Source organism: Cavia porcellus, unplaced genomic scaffold (assembly GCF_034190915.1).
Source record: "Cavia porcellus strain 051 isolate PalLab524CR breed Dunkin Hartley unplaced genomic scaffold, mCavPor4.1 scaffold_27, whole genome shotgun sequence".
Lineage (NCBI taxonomy): Eukaryota > Metazoa > Chordata > Mammalia > Rodentia > Caviidae > Cavia > Cavia porcellus.
The window spans coordinates 40,248,564-40,270,566 of record NW_026947510.1 but is presented as its reverse complement, the minus strand read 5'-3'; the positions used below and the strand labels follow the sequence as shown (position 1 = coordinate 40,270,566).

The 22,003-nt window shown below is 36.3% G+C and overlaps 1 protein-coding gene across 2 annotated transcripts; it reads left to right on the top strand.

Annotated features, from left to right (window-relative positions):
- The first annotated feature begins 8,164 nt into the window (after nucleotides 1-8,164).
- Art4 (ADP-ribosyltransferase 4 (inactive) (Dombrock blood group)) lies at nucleotides 8,165-20,905 on the top strand. Of its 2 annotated transcripts, none has more exons than XM_013153012.2 (3): nucleotides 8,165-8,739; nucleotides 10,752-11,460; nucleotides 20,206-20,905. In XM_013153012.2, exons 1-3 carry the CDS (start codon nucleotides 8,554-8,556, stop codon nucleotides 20,295-20,297), a joined length of 987 nt encoding a protein of 328 aa, XP_013008466.1. In that variant the 5' UTR covers nucleotides 8,165-8,553; the 3' UTR covers nucleotides 20,298-20,905. The 2 variants fall into 2 exon arrangements, with proteins under 2 accessions (XP_013008466.1, XP_013008467.1); XM_013153013.2 differs by having other exon boundaries at nucleotides 8,716-8,846.
- The last annotated feature ends 1,098 nt before the right edge of the window (nucleotides 20,906-22,003 follow it).

The following is a 22,003-nucleotide window of genomic DNA, read 5'->3' as shown; positions in this document are numbered from 1 at the left end:
AAATACATGTTAAGACTCATGCATGTGCAGAATCTACAAACAGTTTATGAGAACAGATCTTATGACACATGATGAAATGAACAGATACTTTGAAGAAAAAGAGACACTAAAATACCCAGTGCTGATCCTGGAGTGTCATAATGTGAAACCCAGCCATAGTATTATTATTTGTTCAGAGTGATATTAGCTTGCCTGAGTTTATTCAATGTCAACATAATTAAAGATATGGATAACAGCATGTATGTTTAAGAGTATAGGATTGATAATCATATGTCTAAGTTTATGTTGGATAGTTGAACAGAACTGGTTGCAATCTCACTGTTTGAATCCCCACTTTATATGCTTCACTTTAGTATCTTGAATAACTATTTGTAAGAAGACAATCTGTAAGCATCAACTAGTGATTTCTTTCTATTTTTTCTTTGAAATTATGTATTATTTCTACCTGTTTTCTGTTTTGTCTAGTCTTTCTTTAAATTAAACTTTTTTTTTAAAAAAACACTACAGTACCCAGCGCTGATCACGGAGTGTCATGATGTGAAATACAGCAATACTATTATTCTTTGTTCAGAATGATTTTAACCTGCTTTAGTTTGTTTAATCTAAACATAAGTGAAGATATGTATAACTGCATGTATGTTTAAGTGTATAGGATTGACAACCATGTTACTAAGTTTTTGTTGCACAGTTGAACAGAACTGTTTGCAGTCTCGCTGTTTGAATTCCCACTTTACATGTTCCATTTTTGTCTCTTGTACAACTACTGGTAAAACAATATGTAAACATCAACTAGTGATTTCTTACTGTGTATTTTTTCTCTGAACGTATGTATTATTTCTACCTATTGTCTGTTTTGTTTAGTTGTTCTTTAAATAAAATTTTTTTAAATGTTTTTTAAAAAGAAAAAAAAACATGAAAAAATATTCAACAACAATTATTGAGGACCTAACAAGATGATAAGTACTACTATAAGCCGGGGTGATAGACCAATGAATAAAAGGTACAGTTTCTATCGTCTCAGTTTATGTTCTGAGGATCTTATTGAAGTTTTTAAGCTGTGCTGCATTGTGAATCAGGATGACAATATGATTTTCTCAGAATCATAACCCATAAGTCTTACTATTACAAATAATCATATAGAATGAACTAAAAATGGAAGCAAAGGATGTGGGGAAACAAGATTGTGCATTATTTTTCAGGACAGAAGGCAGCACAAGAGTCATCCCATCCCTCAGAAACACAAAGCACGCAATTTGTCAATAGTGGTAGATCAGTAAAATTATATTTGTAACTGAAAAATATAAAGATTTTTAAGAATAACAATAACAAACTAAATACAAAGCCATTGAGCTAACAAGACCAAGACAGCAAACCCTAGAAAAAATTAAAAATTTCTTTCAGTGCATATGTACTTAAATAAAGATATAATTAACCCCTGAAACAATTAGCTGCCAAGTATATGAAGAACTTAAGAGAACTCTTTAAGTCACCTGGGAAATTCAATAGTTATTCTCTCTACCCAACTTCATGAAACCTAAATTTTAACAATAAAATGAGTCAAATTCTAAAACTAATTAAGTATATCAAAATTAAACTATAATTGGTATATAATGTGATCCATAATGATAGCTGCAATATCCATAAGGAAAAAAAGAAAAACAATAGGAACCATAAAAAACTCATAGCAAAGTTTAAAGACGTGGGAAAGTTTGGGAAAGACCCAGGAGAAAACTTAGCAAACACAGAGCATCAGCATAAGAATCCAGAAACCATAGAAGCCATGAGATGGATATGTGTCCATAACTAATAGTTTCAATATCAACACTGAATGTGACTCTGAATTACTCTATCTCTTGACGATGAATTGATGGATTGTTGTGTGTGTGTGCTCAATTTTTGATTGAATGCTTGATACTTTGTGTAAAAACAATAATGACTCAAGTAATCAGTGTACATATCATGATGTGGCTACTTCTGGGGCCTGAATCCATCTGGTTAGTAGTTAAACTGACTTAGAATTACTTTTGTTCCATCCCTCAGGCACCAGAATTTCAAACTCCTCCAGCTTTTGGCTGCTTCTACTTTGTGCCTAGTGTGGAACCTGCGGTGCTAAGTTCTGTCCACTGTGTTTCTAACCTCTTAGCTCTCAGCAAGCCCTGCACAGTTGCATTGCAGAGGTAAAGAGCATCCCATCAGATCCTTTCTCTGCAGTGATCTGACATTGACTGCTTGATACTTAGGCCTGTGGGAAGGCATGAGAGGCTCTGGGTTCTCCTGAAACAGGCTCAAACTTAGGAGAGATTTGTGCCAAGTCTTGGAAATCAGTTTTTTCAGGGATTCTACAGTTCCTCCATCTCCCTTGCTGATATCTCCACCAAACTCCAGCTCATATGCATGAAGGATCTTGAATGGAGGGTTACCCCTTCCTCAGTGGTAGCGCAAAGCAAAAATTATAGATTAGCAAACTCATAGACATTATATAGCAGAAGTTAGAAATCAGTTAGTGACCTGTGATTATGCACATGCTGCCTGCCACATAGTTAGGCTGCTAAATTGAGTTAGCCTTAACTGTCTCCATCCTCTGCTTCTCCCCATTATACACTAGGTCAGTCTGACGCATCCAGCTATAACATCTGCATTTTCCTACCTAGAAAAACATAGTTTTTCCAGCTTGGTTCAAGGATTTCATGTGTTGGATAGACTGGCCCCGTCAGGAACGCACTTAACTCTACTGCTCAAACCTTTCCCCCTCCCTCCCAGGATGTTCCTGCCTTATGCAAAAAAAAATTACTTACAAGTAAACCTGCTTAAAATAAATCTGATTGACAACATACGACTTAATGTAACCAATCGTGTAATAAGCTGCAATCAGCTTTGTACTTCCTGCTAGCTAAATGCATTTAAGCTGAATTCTAAGCTGACTCTGGGCTGGTGATTTTGACTCAGACTTGGTTCCCCGGCCCGCCAGTGTTCATAAACAAGTTGCTTTCCAAACTGCTAGGTGTGGAGCATTTTCCTTTTGGTCCAAGGTTTTCCCACAACAGTAGCAGACCTCTGTTAAGTTTCATTACAGGCTCCTGAACCATACATGTCGTGTTGTCCCTACCTCGCCCCAAGGACACATACTTTTGCTTTGAGAGCAGAGTGAGAGAGAATAGGATGGAAATTTGTATCTGTTTTTTGTCTCCAAGAAGGCATCTTTCTAGTCTCACGTCCTGTCCTCAATCCTTTTAATGAACATTCATTGAAAACAAGTTGAGAATGAATGTTTATTCTCTTTGGATCTGTGTCTCCAGAAGATTCTTAATCATCCCACTAGCCCTTGACCTTTAAGAATTTGTTAAATAGTCTATGGTGATATCACCTGAACCCTCCCAATCTCATCTGATCTCGGAAGCTAAGCAGAGTCAGGCCTGGTTAGTACTTGGATGGAAGAATTTGTTAAATAAAATGTTGGCTGCTTACTTTTTACCAGTGTTTATGGAAGCTGCCTCTTTATCCTCTGTTTCAACAAAGGTGAAGTATTTCAGGTGACTTATCTGTCCTCTAAAGGCTTGTCACCATTTGAAATTATGTTCACTGATTGTCTTATGACCTTGTCTCTTTCATAGATTAAAAATCATAAGTAAGGTTTCTGGATCCTAATTGCAGTGATCTACAAAATATTGGCAAACTTTAATGCCTTAAGTAGTATGAGTAGAGAACATAGTTTACTAAATTAGTCTAAAAGTAAAAAAATGTGAAAGTGAGTCATGTGTGACTAACTTGAAGTCATTCAGTACTTTTAAATAATATCACGTATGTTAAAATGAGAATATCTCTTGAATTTAACTGACAAATTCTGTGACCCATAGTTAAGATTTCCTCAGATTTATATATGTTTAAATCTGATTGAACAGTTTTTGGATGAATAACTAAAGAGAACTTCAAAAATGTATTCTTTACAAATTGAAAAACATTCCTACTGTCATGTCCAGGAATTTCTATTTAATTCTATGCTGTTTTTGATAGTTTAATAAATGATTTGAACAGTAATACAAAAGAACAATGTTCCCATTTTTGCGTGAAATAAAGTCAAGAGTTATTGCTAATATACTTCATGTCAGGATTTATGAACTCTTTGACAGGCTAAAGAGGCTTGATACATATAAACCTAAGCTTTTAAAATTGGGCTCAATCGATTTATTTCAAATTTACAGGTGCATAGGATAGGTAAGATTTGATTAACATCAGTTCATCTGGGAATAACAATTTTTAAGAAGTAGATATTCAATGAGACAAAGAATGGCATAAATACCTGAAAAAAGCTGCTACACCTTAGGTTACATCGGTGGAAGGAGACTACCAGAACAAAGGAAGCCTTTAGTACCAAGGGTTGAACACATGTGCATTGTCCTGGGCTGCATTTCACAAGGGTCACTGCCTTAGTGGAATTCAGAGAGCAGAAGATCGTCAGGATGACAGAAGGTGTGATGACTGTACCCTGGGAGTAGTGGTTATGTCAGGATATGAGTTTAGGAAGGGAAAATTGAAAGCTCAGACAGCATCCTCAAGTTATTGGAAAGAGCAAGTGAAAAGGAGGATTTGACTTCCACAAACCGGGGATTAACAACAGAGAATGAATTAGAATTAGGTGAATCAATACTATGTGTATCATTTGATTTGTTATTACTTTGGGGAAAATGTGGATGGAAACATTTTTTCCTTTGATAAGTAGAGAAAAAATGTGATTAAGAAATGTGATTTAGGGGGCCAGGGATTTAGCTCAGTGGCTTAAGCACCTGCCTGGCAAGTGAGAGGCTGTGAGTTTGAATTCCAGTACCAAAAACAAAAAAAAAAAAGAAAAGAAAAAAGAATTGCAACATGTCTCACAGCAAAACAGGACCAAAAACTCTGTTAACATAAGGTCAGCAAAGGTTGACCTTATGTTATGTTGGCTGACCTTCCAAACTGCTGAGGTCAAGCTTAGGAGCTGAAGTCCTATCTGATTGGTTTTTGTTGTATCCCCAGTTGAACACAGAGCTCATGTTTGGCAAGTATGGTCATTAAAACTGCACAGATAACTGGTGCTGTGGTGTGAATGTGTCTTCCAAAAACTATGTAGGAAACTTAATGCTTATATTTATATACTATGGGCAGGGTGGTTGGGACGAAATGAGATGATGAGGTGGGGACCCCATGATATCATTAATATCTGTATAAGAAAAGGACAAGACCACTTTAACCTCTGCCATGCTACGATGCAGCAAGAAAGTCCTCTCCAGACACTGGCACATGCTCTTGGGCTTCCTAGTTTCTGGAACCATGAACTAAGTAAATCTCTTTTCTTTATTTAAAAAAATTTTTTTCGTGCCAGAAATCAAACTCGTGACCTCATGATTGCCAGTCAGACACTGTGCTACTGAGTTATATCCGTGGTCTCTATAAATGTTTCAGTCTATGCTATGGCATTCAGTTATAGCATCAGAAAACATACCAAGACAAACAGTTACTCCTTCAGTTACTATCGAATTCTCGATAACTCTGCTCCACAGAAGAAATGAAATGATCCCAAAGTTATGTTGCCTCTTCTGCTGCCCATTATGTCCAGAACCATGGACAGACACAGTTATAGTCCTTGAAAAATGTCTGCCTGTGATTTGGGCCTGAGAACTCCTCATGTACCAAGAGGAATTCTGGCCTATCCATCCTGGAATTAATGGATTTCTTCAAGTGATAGGTAATGCCCAGTTACTGAAATTTGGAAAAATTCATTCATTCATTGTTCAACAGACACTGAATGTCAAAGGTTATATGTGTAACACGTGTAGCAAAATGTGTAACACATGTAGCAAAAATGTCAGGGGTGGGGATTCTCAGTTGATACATAAAATAAGAGAGCTTTTCTCACTTCTATAAATTGTTGAGAGTAAATGAAGATTGACAAGTTAAAATGCAGATAATTCAAAACTATTTTGATTGCCGAATTGTGAAGCACCTATCAAATTGCTTTTCTGTGACTACCAGGGGAGTAAAATGGTCCTATGTGTTGCCACAAATCCAAAGGAGTACAAGATCCCAACAAGAACTACGAAGAGCCACTGCCAAACCTGCAGGCGAATGGCAAAGATACATCTCCTTCCTGGCTAAGGCCCTCTAATAACTACTTCACCCCATGCTCAGAAAGTAGCTTCAGAAAACTAGTCTAGAATACCTAGAATTTTAAGCCAGAAAATAGATCTAAAAATTAGCAAAATTTCTCAAACAGCTACCTAAAAAAAGTTATAAAAATACACTATTACTTTAATATATTATCTATTTTTGTTCCTCCAACACCATTTTTTGTGGTGCTAGTGTCAGAAAATAATGTTTTCTTTTCCTCACACACCAGATATCAGACCTTTCTCCATGCCTTCTCCTGTTCTCTCCAAGTGTCTTTAAAAAGTTTACCAAAGTTCCTGCTGCCCCCTAGTGGGGTTATTCTGGAAGAGGTGATCATGCTAGAAAACTTTAAACAGACACATTTTAGAATTTTGGGTGGGCTGTAAGGGAAATAAAAGTGTATCTGATCGCTGAAACGCTGTTTAGTTTCACAAGGCTCTAAGTAACACATCTTTAAAGTGAAGATCCAAATGTTTCTTCATTGTTATCTGGTAAACTGAGCTAATATAAAAGGAATCCTGAAGCAGTAAAAGAAAATTTCTACCTTACTTAATTTTTCCAATTCTATAAGGTTAAGGAAACGGCAGCCTGACACAAATTATTCATTTCTAGGTTAATTCATTCAACATTAGAAGTAGCACAAGAACCATAATCCAGATATTCAGACCATGATATTTCATAGCTTAAAGTAATGGCTGATCGACATATTAATAATTTTTAGTCATCAAAGGCTGTCTTCATACATTGCTACTAGTTGTCATGAAACCCACAAGCATGCGTCCCTTTAACTCATGATTGTCTTTAGAATTGAGCCTTAAAAATTATGAAAAACAAAGATTTATGTTTAAAACATATCACACATTGTTAAGTATTATGGTATGAAGCTGAAAACAAACTAAGTATAAGATAATGATTAAATAAGATGGCAGGAGTAATGCTAATAGCTTCCATCTATTAAGCACTCTGGATTCCAGGTGCTGTTCTAAAGGTTAGAAGTACATGACTTCAATGAGGCAGGTACAATCATTGTGAACACTTAACATATGAGGAAACTGAGAAACAGAGAGCAACATACTCAAGATCAGTTATTAAGGAAATGAGCCAGGAACTGAACCAGAATGGCTTTCGCAAGAGTCCATGTTCTCTTCACTAACCAATGTTCTGAGAAAGTACTGGCTGTACTATTTCATTGCATGGTGAACTATTATGTTACACAAGAAACTTCTGTTCCAATAAGTTGAAGCATATGGGAACACTCATATTAAAATGTTAGGAGAAAAAAGTATAAAACTATATATTGCATTGTTTCAATTCTAAAATGTTATTTAAAACCAAAATTTAAATCTAAATAATGGCTTTTCCCCAATGATGAGTTATAAGTAACCTTGTTTCTCCATTATGTTTACTTAAATATCCTGAACTTTTGCTGAGACGAAACTATTGTGATATTAGAGAATTTAATATAAAAAGATTATTGGGTACTGGCAAAAATCAATAACGCAATTTTCAAAAACAGCATTTAGTTTCCTTTAACAGATAATGAATCGGGAAGTATAAATAGAAAATATTTGTGAAATAAAATGCCATTATTCCATGGATTGCAAATAAAGGAAGAATATTTCTACTAGAAGGGAGGTGCCTGAAAGAGAGTTTAATAGAACACTTGTGCAAGAATAACTGTGCACACTTGATTCCTATTTTGGATTTATGTCAGCTTTACATAGGTACTTTTCTAGCAATCATTAGGATTTATTGTAGATAGAAATAGAGTAGACACAGGACCTGATATATAGAGAAGAAAAAATCAGAAGAGTTTTGGATCCAACAGCTACAGTCTCTGAATTGGAGTTTGTATGTGCCATGGAAAGGCAGAAAAAGAGACTCTTTTTTGCCCCATTGCTTGTACCAGCACCTCCCAGGCAGGACCTATCAACAGCACCAGATGAGCTGACGCGGGCGTGCTTTTCGGAAGCATCATCCCAGTTGCCCTACGTGAGCAATCTTGTAACTCACAACGAAAGCCTGGGGCTCCAGATAATGACTTTTGGCCCCAAACACAGCAAAGAACATGCCTTTTCCTGATGTTCTGGGAACAGTCAAAGCTGAACTGCAGGGCCTGACCCTGAATATGCCTTTGGCATTTCCCTATATACAGAATAGTTTAAGGGCTCTTTTTTTAAAATTGGAAACTGACTTGAGTAATTTTGTAAAACCCTTATCTAGAGCATGCATCCGGTTATCTCACAGAAATTTCAACTTGGTAAAGAAGCCTAGAGCTGATTTCTGTTTTCCAGAATTCTCTTAATTGCTGGTGTTGAACAGAAGTCTCAACACAGACAGGCACAAAGAAGGTTGTTGCTGAGACTCACTCCAAGAAAACACAGAAGGAGAAATCTAAAAGCTCATTTCAGGATGAAGCTTCAAAAGAAAAGAAGTAATTTTAACATAAACAAAAGTTGTCGGTGGATGATCAGCAGATGCAAGAGGATTCTTCTTTCAGCTACCACAGGTCCTGTGATGAGACTGAGGTTCCGAGGTGGGCAGCTGGCATTCCTGCTGCTGCTCTGCAGCCTGCAGACACGCTCGGGGCATGCTGAGGTAGGGGGGAAACTGAGGGGCTGGTCTGTCCACGATCCCTTGCTTTAACAGGATGTTCACCTGGTGACAATTTCCAAATGGCCCAAACCGCAGCTGGCAAATCTATGGTACGCATATCATTTGTTTTTCTTTTAAGACAAAAATCCTAATTTGTGAGTTGTGTATATTCTAAACTAACACCTCAGTATTCAGGTTTAATTGCAGGGTTGGCATTTTGCAGTGAGTAAGTGGGTTTTAGGTTGCAGTTTGGGCACTTGGTCTCTAACATTATTTGCTATCACCAACCCAAACTATACTCATTAGGGATCTAATTTCATTCAGACATTTTAGCAAATTATTTTAGTAAAAGATAGTGATAGTTACCAAACAATTATTAAAACTTTAAAATTCTTCATAGTTTATCAGTTAAGCATTATGAAAGATAGTGGAATATGTTTTTCATGATTCTCCATAACAATTAAAAATACTGCTTTTATAAGACACATAATGCAAAATAAACTACTTGAACTTAAACTGTAATATATAGATTCCACTTGTAAGTATTTTTACTAGAGATGTATCTATTCAAAATAATCTAATGTTAATAGAGATAACTACATATTTGAGATCTAGGGATTTTTAATGAAAATTTGGAGTTGTTTATAGATTTGACAAAAATGGGATATTTGGTTTGGTTTGGTTGAGTTTGGTTTGGTTTGGTTGGTTTAATAGATTTTGAGTCGTTTATAGATTTGACAAAAATGGGATATTTGGTTTGGTTTGGTTTGGTTTGGTTTGATTTGGTTGGTTTAATAGATTTTGAGACCTACTTTTAAACCTGATCTTAGAATTATTGGTCTAATTTAATTGGTCTAAAAACTGTGGCTAATTCATAATCAGATAATATGTCATCATAAATCACATAGTAAAATTACCAAATGTATGTTTTTGAGGTCTAATCCCAATATCTTCCACATTAGAGAGAATCTTGCCTTTTAATGAGAAGATGTGAATGTGAAAGATATTTTTTACTATAAAGGCATTACTTTTTTGCCAAGAAACACCTATTTAAATTTTAAAAATTCAAATAGTTTTAAACAATGAACTAATCATACCCAGTAAAACTCTAACTTCCGTCTCACAGATTAGATACCAAGAAGTAATACCAATGGACTTCCCATTTTAAAAAAAAAAAAATTGTTTTTTCTTAAGAAAAGGGACTTTCCTAGAGACATTCCAGATCACTTTCCAAATTTCCCCTACCCTCCTCCCCTGGAAATGGACAAGCTATTTTGCTGATAAGAAGAATTGCTGAGTATGCTGAATCCCGGAGTATGCTCTTCTTCCTCCTGGGAGTCAGCCTGTAGCAAAGAGAGGGAGTTAGTTATCTGTCCCTCCATGATACAGATCTTATCTGGGATTCATGGATTCTTGAAACTGAGTAAACTCAGGCTGCCTCTTTTTGCAATGTGCTCTTAACATGTCTAATCATCAGACCTAAAGACGTGTGCTCCAAAGGAAGAGTAAAGAAGAGTGATGTGCCAGCCTTCATTTTTTTCAGAATCTGGGTAAAATTAGCATTGTTATTTATTGGAGTCCCCCATGCAGAACCAAATTCTACTGATCACTTACGGCTTTTATCCAATTAAGTTCAAATATTTACTATATGTTTTAGGCATTGATTAGAGATACATTCACAATAACAACTCTGAGAGAATACAAATGGAAGTAGAGAAACAGAATGTATAAACTATAAGGTTATCAACATTTTTCTTCCAAGTTTGTAGCATGCAAAAACACAATGATTTGGGGGATGCAAAAAAGCTTACTTATTCCCTGGGAAGATGAATTTTTTCAGACTTCACCGGTTTATCAAAGTAAATTCAGTGTAGAAATGATTTGGAGTAAAATTTCAACAAATATTGGTTTTGAAGGAACGAGTGGGCTTTATGGAATGTAGCAAATCTGCAGCCACATTTAACACCTGATTTGAATAATTAAAATCAAGAATTTTTTTCTTTTCTTTCTTGTAGGTTGCAATTAAAGTCAGCTTTGACTTGGCTCCAGGTTCCTTTGATGATCAGTACCAAGGCTGTAGCAAAGAGGTCATGGACAAGCTAAATCAAGGAGATTACTTCACAGATGAAATAGATGCCCATAAAAATTACTTTGATATATGGAAAAAAGCTCACTTAACCTGGCTGAGCAAAGAAAAACCTCTCCCCGCCAACATGACAATGATACATGCGATGGCTCTCTTGGTTTATACATTGAATAACCACCTGCGCTCTGACTTTTCCGGGGCCATGGCCAGTGCTGCCGGGTCTCCACAGCAGTACAAACATTCATTCCACTTCAAATATCTGCACTACTACTTGACCTCAGCGATCCAGCTGCTGAGGACAGAACTCAGCATGAAGAATCACACTCAGTGTTATGAGGTATACCATGGTATGAAGGACGTCCACCTTGTAGCCAACATAGGTGACACAGTCCGATTTGGCCAGTTCCTCTCTACCTCTCTCCTAAGAGAAGAGGCACAAACATTTGAGACAAAAACACTATTTACCATATTTACTTGTCTGGGTGCACCTGTACAAGACTTCTCCCTCCAGAAGGAAGTCCTGATCCCTCCCTATGAGTTGTTTGAAGTTGTAAATACAAGCTACCACCCAAAAGGAGATTGGTTGCAATTGCGATCAGCCGGAAATCTGAGCACATATAACTGCCAGTTACTAAAAGGTAATGTTGATCTAATTTTGATCCATGCTTATCAGAATCATAGACTACTACTCTCTTAGAAAAGTTATCTTTTCTGTGTGGGCTTGGAGGGGGACAAAAACATGGTAATTAGCCACCAGCAATAGTGGAACTAACTAATTAGAGAAAAGGTAATTCATTTATTGGTTTCTCTTACCTTCTTTTTCCTCAACTAATTCTAAAAGAACTATTTTCTGAAATGATACGATGATATTCTCTTATTCACACAAGGTATGTTTCAAAACCTCTGGAGGTATGTGAAAGACACAGTACCAAATCCTACATGTACTATGTTTTCCTATACACACATACTCATGATAAAATTTAACTGATAAATTAGGCACCCTGTTATGGCTTGTGTTTAGATGTCCTCATAAAGCTTCATGTAGTCATAGGTGGGGTGTGATGCTATAAGAGAATCATGGTGCAATGATAGGATAAAAGCACTAGGATTAAGGGTGTGAGTACTACCTGATGTAAATAACCTGGGTAAGATAGGAGAAACAGGGCTGGGGATTTAGCTCAGTGGTATAAGCACCTACCTGGCAAGCAAGAGGTCATAAATTCTATCTCCAGTACCAAAAAAAAAAAAGAAAGAAAGAAAGAAAAGAAAAGAAAACGATAAAAGAAACAAAACAGCTGTGGTCTGCCCTGGTTGCTTTGCTGTCTTCTGCACACCATAAACTATTTCTCCTCTACAATACCACTCTGCCTTGAAACTAGCCAGTTATGGACTGAAACCTCTACAAACTGTGCACTAAATAAACCTTTCTCCTTTTACCTTTGGGTGTAGGGTACTTGTCTCATCAGCAAGAGAAAAGGAACTAAGACACATAGTAATAGATTAACAGTAACTATTAATGAAATAGGACAATTATAAAATATAGTCATAAAAGTTATATGAATATGTGCTCTCAGAATATTTCAATGTGCTACATTCATCTTCCTCTTGTTTATGATTATGTGAGATGATACAATGCCTGCATGAGATGATGTGAAACAAACAATGTAGACATTGCAATGCAGTATTAGGCTATTATATAAAGATGACTTGAGCACAAGCACTGTGATGTTGTGACAGTCTATATGACAGTGAGATGGCCACAAATTGTCTGATGAGCAGATGTATACAGAGTGCGGAAGTGCTGAAAAGAGGGATAACAGGTGTAAGACAGCAGGATGGCATGAAATTTCATCATGCTTTTTGAAATGCTATACAATTAAAAATGTACAAATCATTTATTTATGGAATATTCCACTGAGATAATGAAAGCAGTAAAACATTCAATGAAAAAATCATAGTTCATTTATGTTAATGAATGAATATGAAATTGAGGGAGAGGGCTATATAATGGAAACAGTGGTCCCATATTCTGCCACTCTACTGATCTCAAAGAAAAATGTTTCAAGATCCATCTCCCATCCCTCCACAAACCAATGATCTTTACTTTCCAGTGAAGAAACTATGCAAATACAACTTGAAATGAATTTTGAATTGAGGCTTAGCTGGGATAGCCACATATATTATTATATTGTGGAAGTTTGGTTGATCTTGAAGAGATACATAAAATCATGAATCACATGGAAGGAATCAGTATTGTATTTCTTATAAGCTCTTTGTGGAAAGACCTGGACTATATAGTATTTAAGAGGTATACATGAAATCCAGGCAGTTTGCCAGATTCACTCTACTCACTTTAACTAGCTAATAACCTGTACCAATTATTAGCTACATGTTTTTTGCCAAGGTGCTTAAATTCTGTTTCTTCATCTACATAAGTATATCTTTTTTTAACATAAACATATCTTAACAGAGCTTCATAGGGCTTTTGTGAAGAGTAAATAAAATAAGATTATAAGATATCTATACATTTTTATATCATACAATAGTAAGTGGTAAATTAGGGTTAGCTATTAACTTTAGTCATAGGTACAGAGAGATGATCTCTCTCTCTCTTTCTCTCTCTCTCTCTCTCTCTCTTTCTCTCTCTTCCTTCATTCTTTATTAGCAAAAGCCACATTTGTATGTCTCAAAAAGTCCCTATGAACCAAGTGAACCCATTCCTGTACCCCCATAATCTGAAAGATGTAGTACTTAAAATACAATATAAGGATCTGTAAAATTAAAGAGCCAGGGTACTCTAATTATCCCCAAAGACAAGACAGTACTGGACCTTCACATAATCCAAATAATATAAGGGAACTATAACTCCCAACTATTACCCTGCTAGATGTCCAATACACCAAGCTTGCGTTCTCTAAAATCAAAGAATGAATTCTAGGAATAATGGAGGTTGACAACAAAAATATTTATTGGGGGGGGGGAGACTTCTGTCTAAAGGGTTCCAAGAGGGTTGCCTAGGACTCAGCTTCTCAATGGAGTTTTATAGAGAAAAACCAGGAGGTGAGACAGGCCTAAAGTGAGCAAAACTATAATCAGTTAATAAAATTGTAAGTATGGTCACTTAGGTAACAGTGATCCAATGGGAAATCACAAGATGAGTCTGAGGTGGGACAAAACTATGAACCAATAACATTTCGAGTATAATAGCTTAGATAATACTGATTAAATGGGGATCATATCAGGAAGCAAGTCACATAGCAAATGGACGTGGGAGCAGTGACTTTCTGAAAGGGAGTCTTTTCTCCCCCATCTATTGAGAAGAGCAATCACTGATGCTCATCCCTAGGGGAGTACGGAGGTGTAGCCACTCTATCTTTTTTCTTGAGATCCAGCCTTTCAGAACTACACCTCCACCCACAGTTTTAATGTATGTGTAGCTGACTCCTGTCAAGGGCCTAGCTCTGACCTACTGCCTATAATATTTCTAACTAACTTAGCTATTTATAATAACACTGTAAAGAGCACAGCTTCCTGAGATTTTTTAAATTTATGTCAAAGAGGTCTTGTTGACCTGCAACCGATGTCCAGATTTCCCAAGAAGGCATTGCTTTCAGAAAGTCAGAGAGGTCAGATCTGCAGTGTAACACAAAAGTGAGAGTGCATGTGCAAAAGAATTCTGAACTAACAGCTTTCCCTAATTTTCTGTCACCCTCACATGAGTTATACTGGTTACTATAGAAACATGTCTGCAGGCTGACTGAAAGACTCAAAATATGTTAACAGAATGTTAATTAGCTATTTGCACTGGAATACTTCTTCTGTTGGTAACATAATCTGTGCCAAAATTCTGCACACACATAAATACATGCTCTGTTCTGTATCATTGGATTCACAAAGAAGAAAGATTTATTTGATAAAATATTCTACATAATCAAAATTCTTAACATGTTTCTAGAAAAATATAGCCAATTGTTTGTAGTAGCCTCACTTTACATGTAAACTTTACCAGAAACAAGCATGAGTAGGTGGCTTAATCTTTCTGTGCCTCAGCTTCTTTACATATAAAACAGATTTTGGTGAGGAAAAAATGAATTAATTTGTATGAAAGCTCTTAGAATAGCATCTAACACATATAAAATAGTACTCAAAACTTTTTAGCTACTATTAACCTTTATGATTAACTGGATAACATCCTATTTCTTTACTGTTTTCTTTTTACTCTGGCCTTCAGTCATCTAAAGTTAATTTTCCCTATTTGGCCTGAAAGTACAGCGCCTGACTCAGATGCCTGGATGAAAGAATGAGCAATTGAATGGATCTAGGAGACCATACAGCAGGGTGCAAAGCAAATAAGCTTTCCAGCCAGAAAGCCCCAGGCATACGTTAGTAACTGTGTGGTCTTGGGTAAATGACTTCACCTCTGAGCCTGTTTCTTCCTGTATAAAGTAGAAGCAGTGCTTGCTTTGGAGGACTGTTGTGACAGCAGCTGGCATTTATCCACCTCCTCAGATACCACCAGGAAACCTCAAGGAAGTAGCACCTACCTGTGAAAGACAGAATGAATGGATTGACAGCACAAATGCAGTGAGATTGACAGGAAGAATCGAACAGGGCAAGAAAAAGCAGGAGCAATGCTTGCTATTTTAGAGTGCCTACGTTTGCTGAATAATAATCTAAAAGATAACCCAAACTAAATAGCACTATGGCAACATAATAACAATAATCTAAATTCATATCTGCATTTTGACAGATAGAGGCTATAGACAGAACTTACTTCAAATAGTAGATTAATTAGATGTACTACACGTCAACTTTATTTTTTCTGCTTTTTTTCAGTAGCTTGAATATTTGTTTCTCAACAGTCTGATACAATGCAGATTTAGCCTTCATGAAATGAGTTATAATAATTAATGCATTTCTCCCACACTCTATGCTCTAAGGCAGAAATGACAAAATTATGTTAATATACACAACAAAATGATGTTTGTATAGGGATTTAGTTTACAAGATGTTTTCACACATATTACTTATTTAATTCTCACAACCACCCTACAAATTGGGTTGTTGCCCCTACTATACAGATGGAACACTGAGATTCAAAAAGCATAAAATGATTTACATAAAATTATTCATAGTTTTAAAACGATGAAAGGTTTCTTTTCCCAAGGGTTCTAAAGAGAATTACTGGGCAATTCTCTCTACAAACTGGTTTCAGGAGATTCATTTTTTCTAAAAATGCTACTGAGAAATGACTATTAGTTTCAAGCCTATTGATTATGACTATTTATAACTTACTTCACATACTCATAAATATACAAACACACATTCATGTACAATGTCAATAGTTATCCTATCATGAACACAGTACAATGTTTGCATTTTTGTTATTACCTTTTAAATTACATTATCAACATTAATAACTATAACTTTCTAACCTAATGTCATAACTCACTAATGGATCACAACCACAATTTGAAAAACACTGCAACAGGACAGAAATTAAAAGTTTTGAATAGAAAGTTAAATACAAAATTTTGAATTATTATTAGAATAGAAAGTTAAATACAAAAGTAAAATAATGTGAGACATACAAAAATGAAAGAATTTTTAAGGTTGTAATTAATTTAATCACAGATGTTTTTCCTTTATTCTTCTAAAAATATTGTCTACATATAAATAATAATGTAGGCAGAAGTAATAATGACCTTAAGATAGGTCCAGAAAAATGTATCAAGCAAGGTAGGAAGGAAAAGTTATTTCAACCTAAGAGAATAAAATTAAAGGTAATTTAACATCTTAATTATTATGAAGAAGGTTTATGTTAGCTTTGTATGGCTATAACAAAATACCTGAGATAAACAACTCGTAAGGAGAAAGGTTACCTCAGTTCATTGTTTCAGAGGTTTAGTCCATGCTCAGTAGCTTTTGGGGTTGTGATGAGGCAGCATGTCATGGTGGGGAGCATGTGATGGAAGAAAGATGCTCACCTCATGGCCACCAGGAAGCGAAAGAGAAAAGGTGGTAGCAGTTGGGTCCCAATATCCCCTTCCAGAGCAGGCACCTATGACTATACACTAGTGACTAAGCCTTTAACACATGGCCTTCAGGGGACACATGTTCAAACCAGGGCTTACTGATTTTTGAAGGATGACTGTGAGGTCTGCATGTTGGTGTCTTATTTGAGCATCATTATGACAGCAGCCATAATTCATGAGTATTGATAGAGCACTTACTATGTGCTAGGTTTAGATATAGTGAACAAAATAAGTAATAACTACCACCATCAGAGAATTTGCATTCTATGGTGTGATGAGGTGAACAATACACAAAATGCATAAATGAATTATCTACCTCATTTAGCAGGTGATAAGTCCTACAGAGAAACAAAACAGAGCCAGGGGATAGAGAATGCCTTGGGAGATAAATCACAATACTAAAGTAAGTTATCAAGAAAAGCTTCACAGAGAATGTGATCTTTGAATGAAGACTGAAAGGAGATAAGAAATCAACTTGGGGAAATTTACAGGAAAGAGCATTCCAGAAGAACAAATCAGCAAGTGCAAAGGTCCTCAATCAGAGCAAAGGCAAGGAAATCAGAGTATGCAAATGACTGAGGAAGCAAGTAACAGGAAGTGAAGATAGGAATCACGTTGGAGCTTGAAGGCACTTGTAATCTTTTGTCTTCATCTGATTGAGAAACCACTGAAAGATTTTGAACAGCATCCCAGCAGTTTGATTCTACTGAACATGTATTGTCATGAAGCAAAGTTACAGGAAAGACATTAGTCAGAAGGCTATTTCAATCATCCAGATGAAAACTGTCAGTAGAGGAGGTATTTTTGACCACATGCAGGATACCTCCTGAAGATCAGAGCCAGGAGGATTTCCTGATACTGGATATGAAAAGTGAGAGAAAAAGAAGAGCAAAGGACAATTCTGGGTTTTGGCTTGAGTGTCTGAAAGGATAGAGTTGGAATTAACTAGGAAGAAGAAACCTACAGGGAGCGTAGATTTGGGCATAAGGAGCAAGGCTTTGACATGTTATATCTGAGATGTAAAAAAGCCATACAAGTTCAAACGTCAAATTGACAGCTGGATACATAGGTCTACCATTCAGGGCTGTGACCCAGGCTGGAGATGCGTATTTGGAGCTAAGGGATAAAGGTGCCATGCAAAATGATGAGACTGAATGAGCTCTCCACAGAAGTTTGCAGCTAAAGAGAGTGGAGAGCATTGCAACTTAAAAAGTCAGGATGAAAAAAAATAAGCCTAAGAAGTAACAGCTGTTGAGAAAGGAGATAACTGATAGAATTAGTGTCCTAAGAGTACTATCAAGGATCAAGGAGAAAGGGGTGACAAACTATGACATGTGTGGTGGCAGTGTAAGGACTGAAGATTTCAGTTGCCAGGAACTTCAACATATGACCCCTTGAAGAAGATTTGCTATGTTAAATCCTGGCTCTGCTGGTTACTATATAATCGCTTAGAAATAGCTAACTCTTTGCCTTACTTTCCTGATCTGCACAATAGAGACAATAGCTTCAGTCTCCTACAGGTGCTAGGAAGATAACGTTACCCAGTGTATTGCATATGATACATAAGGAAACTCCATGTAAGTGTTACAGGTGATGGTGAAGGTAGAAATCCTAACAGTATTAGTAGTAGTGATAACAGTATTTCCAAAATCCTCAAGATACTTTCATTTTATAGTTGACAGAATTGAGGCTTAATAAAGGTAATTTGCAATTGTCAGGGTAAAACAGGCTTAAACACAGAAGCTAATCACCTCCAAAAACCGTACTCTTTCTGTCACACTGCTGTACTGTCAAGCAGTATTATTAGTATTACTTAAAGACTATCTCATCCCATTGGAAGGTTGCCAAGCATGGGGTTGGATGTCCTGGCAATCTCCAGCCTCATTGAAGAGATAACAAAAACCAAAAATGTTTTTGAGAACCCTTCTAATCACTGACCTGCTGAAGTAGTATTAATTATTCCTAAGTGTCTGTGGGGTTTCAGATTAACGTGAACTTTTAAAAATGTTTAAAAAGATGAATATACCATTAATTTCCTTTGCCTACTGTTATTGTCAAAAATTGAGCCAGACATTACTGCTGAGATAGACAGACATATAAATATACTGTAAATAGATAGATGACAGAGATGATAGATGAAATTTATATATATATATATATACATATATAAACATATTCCAATTATAATTTCCATGAAACCAAAAAATACATGTTTGTGAAACAGAAATACAGTTCTTTCTCTTTAGGTCACCTTATAAAACCATATGAACAGATACTGAGGCCATGAGAGTTGAATCTCTTCCAACCTCAAACACCTTTTCTACCATGAGCAACCAGTGAAGGTTGGCTGAAGTGGAGATTCTATTCTTCATTAAGACTACTGTTAGAAGGTTTCCATCTCCTGCCTCACTTTATTCTGTACCACTGTTTTCTTAATTAGTCTATTCCTAACAATAATTTTGTTTTACAGTTTTGCTTCCATCAGCCATATCTGGCCCTAATATTTCATAAACTTCCCGCAAAAAGTGTGCACATCTAAACAGTACACACACACACACACATGCACACACACATACATGTATATCTTAGGCAAAACTATGTGACTGCCTCTTGCACATCTATAATCGAAGCCTATAATCTCAGTACTCTGGCATGCTATGGCAAGAGGGTGACAACTTCGAGTGCCACCTAGGCAGTTTAAGCAAGAACCTCTCTCAAAACAAAAAATAAAAATGTAGCTAAGTGTGAAGGCCCTGGTTCAACTCCCAGGAAAGAAAAAAAAAATCCATGAATGGGCATGCATATCAACAGAGAACACAGCAGTTAAAAACAGAATTGATTTACCCTGTCTGAATTTGATTGCTGCTAATATTGCTTAACAGATGCGTGACTTTTGGGCAAGTGTTTTTCTTCCTCTTTGTCATAGTTTTATTTACTAAAAAATGAAGATAAGAATACCTCATAGCTTTGTTGCAAGGGTTGAATAAGTTCACATATATCAAAACATCATAGTGTAAAATAAGTACTTACTAGTTTTCATTGTGGTGATGATGATAATTAAGGTGAAGGTAATGCTGCTGATTATAAAAATGGCTCACATCTTTACCACCATGCGGCTGAAGAACCTGAAGTGAATGTCTTACTCTCTTGCTGCCTGTTTCATCATCTATAGAATAAGTAGTAAGTTAAGTTTGACTTAGAAAAATCTAAGAGAATGCTCTTAAAGTAGCTAACTTCGAGTTCTTAGTAGGAATTTTTATCTTAAATTAGTGAATTAAATGAGATAGTGTCTAAAGTATCATCTGCCTAAAATGTGTCTGATTGTAGCATTGTTCATTTTTTTCACAGCTTCTGGCAAGAAGTACAGCGCTACTCCCGTGGTCACTGCGTCTTTCTGCTTCTTAACCAGTGTTATCATCTCTTTCAAAAGCACAGTGTAGAGAAATTCTGTGACTCCGTTAAAATAGAAGTGAAATGAAAACTTGTTTTTTGGTAGAAATGGGAATGTATTTGCCATGAAAGACAATCTGCCCACACTTCTGCTGAGAGCAGTGCCTGGCTTCCTCTTGGTTGGTTCTGCTTTTGGCTTCTCTGTACCTCCTTGCCAATCAGGGTACCCTGGGAAGTCACTCAACCCAGCTGTCATTTGACGCGGAACTAGTTGTACTCAGTGCCTACAACTGACTTGTAACTCAGTCCTGAGCTACTCAGTATAATTCTGCTCCATGAACACAGAGATTTATGCTAAAAAAAGAAAATATGATATACCATCATGGTGCTTTTCTTTAAAACTAGTTTGGGTAGCAGTGAGGATTCTTTCTTCCCAATGGAGAGGAACAGAAGCAGGGTATGAGCTTATAGTTGCTAGTAACTACCTTACCACCTGGAAAGGAGACCCTGCCTCCCTAATATAGGAGCTAACACAAGGAAGGAAGACACTGAGACCCCCTGACAGTGTATGAACCTCTGTCCGGATCCAACTGGACCTGAAGCTGGATACCTGGAGCTTCTTCATTACATAAATCAATAAATTATGCTATCAACATAATTTGAATTTGATTTTCTATCTCAAGTAATTAAAGGAGTACAGATGAATAGACTCTCCTTTGTTGTTATTGTTGTTTTGTGGATTTTGTCTATTTAGTGGTCCTAAATAGGAGCAAATAAAAAATGTTAGCAAATGGTAAATTTGTCATCATATATAAGAGCATTGAGATCCAGACGTACTTCCTTCAAAAAACTGTATCAGCACCAGCATCTAAGACCAGACTAGTATCAGATGAAAGGAAACACGGAAAACTCAGAAATAAAAGGGAAAGTTAATAAAAACAGGAAGTAAAATCTCATTCACTGCCAGTAACAAGGTGTAACATGCCTGTTCCTAAGATAGCACAAAAGTTAAATTCGAAAGATGTTAATTTATAAAAGAATAGATGGAAATTTAAGACTGCATAGAAAATTTAATTATATTGTAAGACAGGTGGATGTGTGCGGAGATAAAGGAGAGCATAAGCAAGAGAAGTTTGATTGCCCAGAAAATAAAAGATATATGAGCTCCTAATTGCACAAAGTATATGATGCAGAATATGAATTATAAAGCTGCACAGCTGAAAATGTTTTCCAGTTCTTTCCCTCACTGACAATTTATGTAGAGAAATCAAAAATTATTTTGCCTGATCTCTAAAGACCCTACAATTGGGATAAGTGGGGTAAAAGTGAGAGCTACAATTTAATTTTGAATTCTGACAGTATGACAGTATGAGTACATAGCAGACCCTCTCTCAAAACAAATAAAAAGTAACGAAAGTGAAAATCCGTTCATCTCATCCCCTAGAAGACGTCTTGAAATGCCTATGTTATGATCAAAGAAATTAAATAGATAATTAGCAACATAAAATCATCTGTCATCTGTCATCTGTCAGGGAGTTCAGGAATCTACATACTATCAACCCTTAAATTGGCATTTCCCAGTTGACAGAACCAAGTATACCCGTGTCACCCAGTTGCATTGGCCTTTACATCCAATAAAGCAAGTACAGAATTTCCACAGGCAGTCACTACACAGGTCTTTGGCAGGTTGATGTCTAGCAATCATGGGGGTGAACCTTGCAGTGAACCTTGGTAAGACAGTAGTGAAATGAAATGT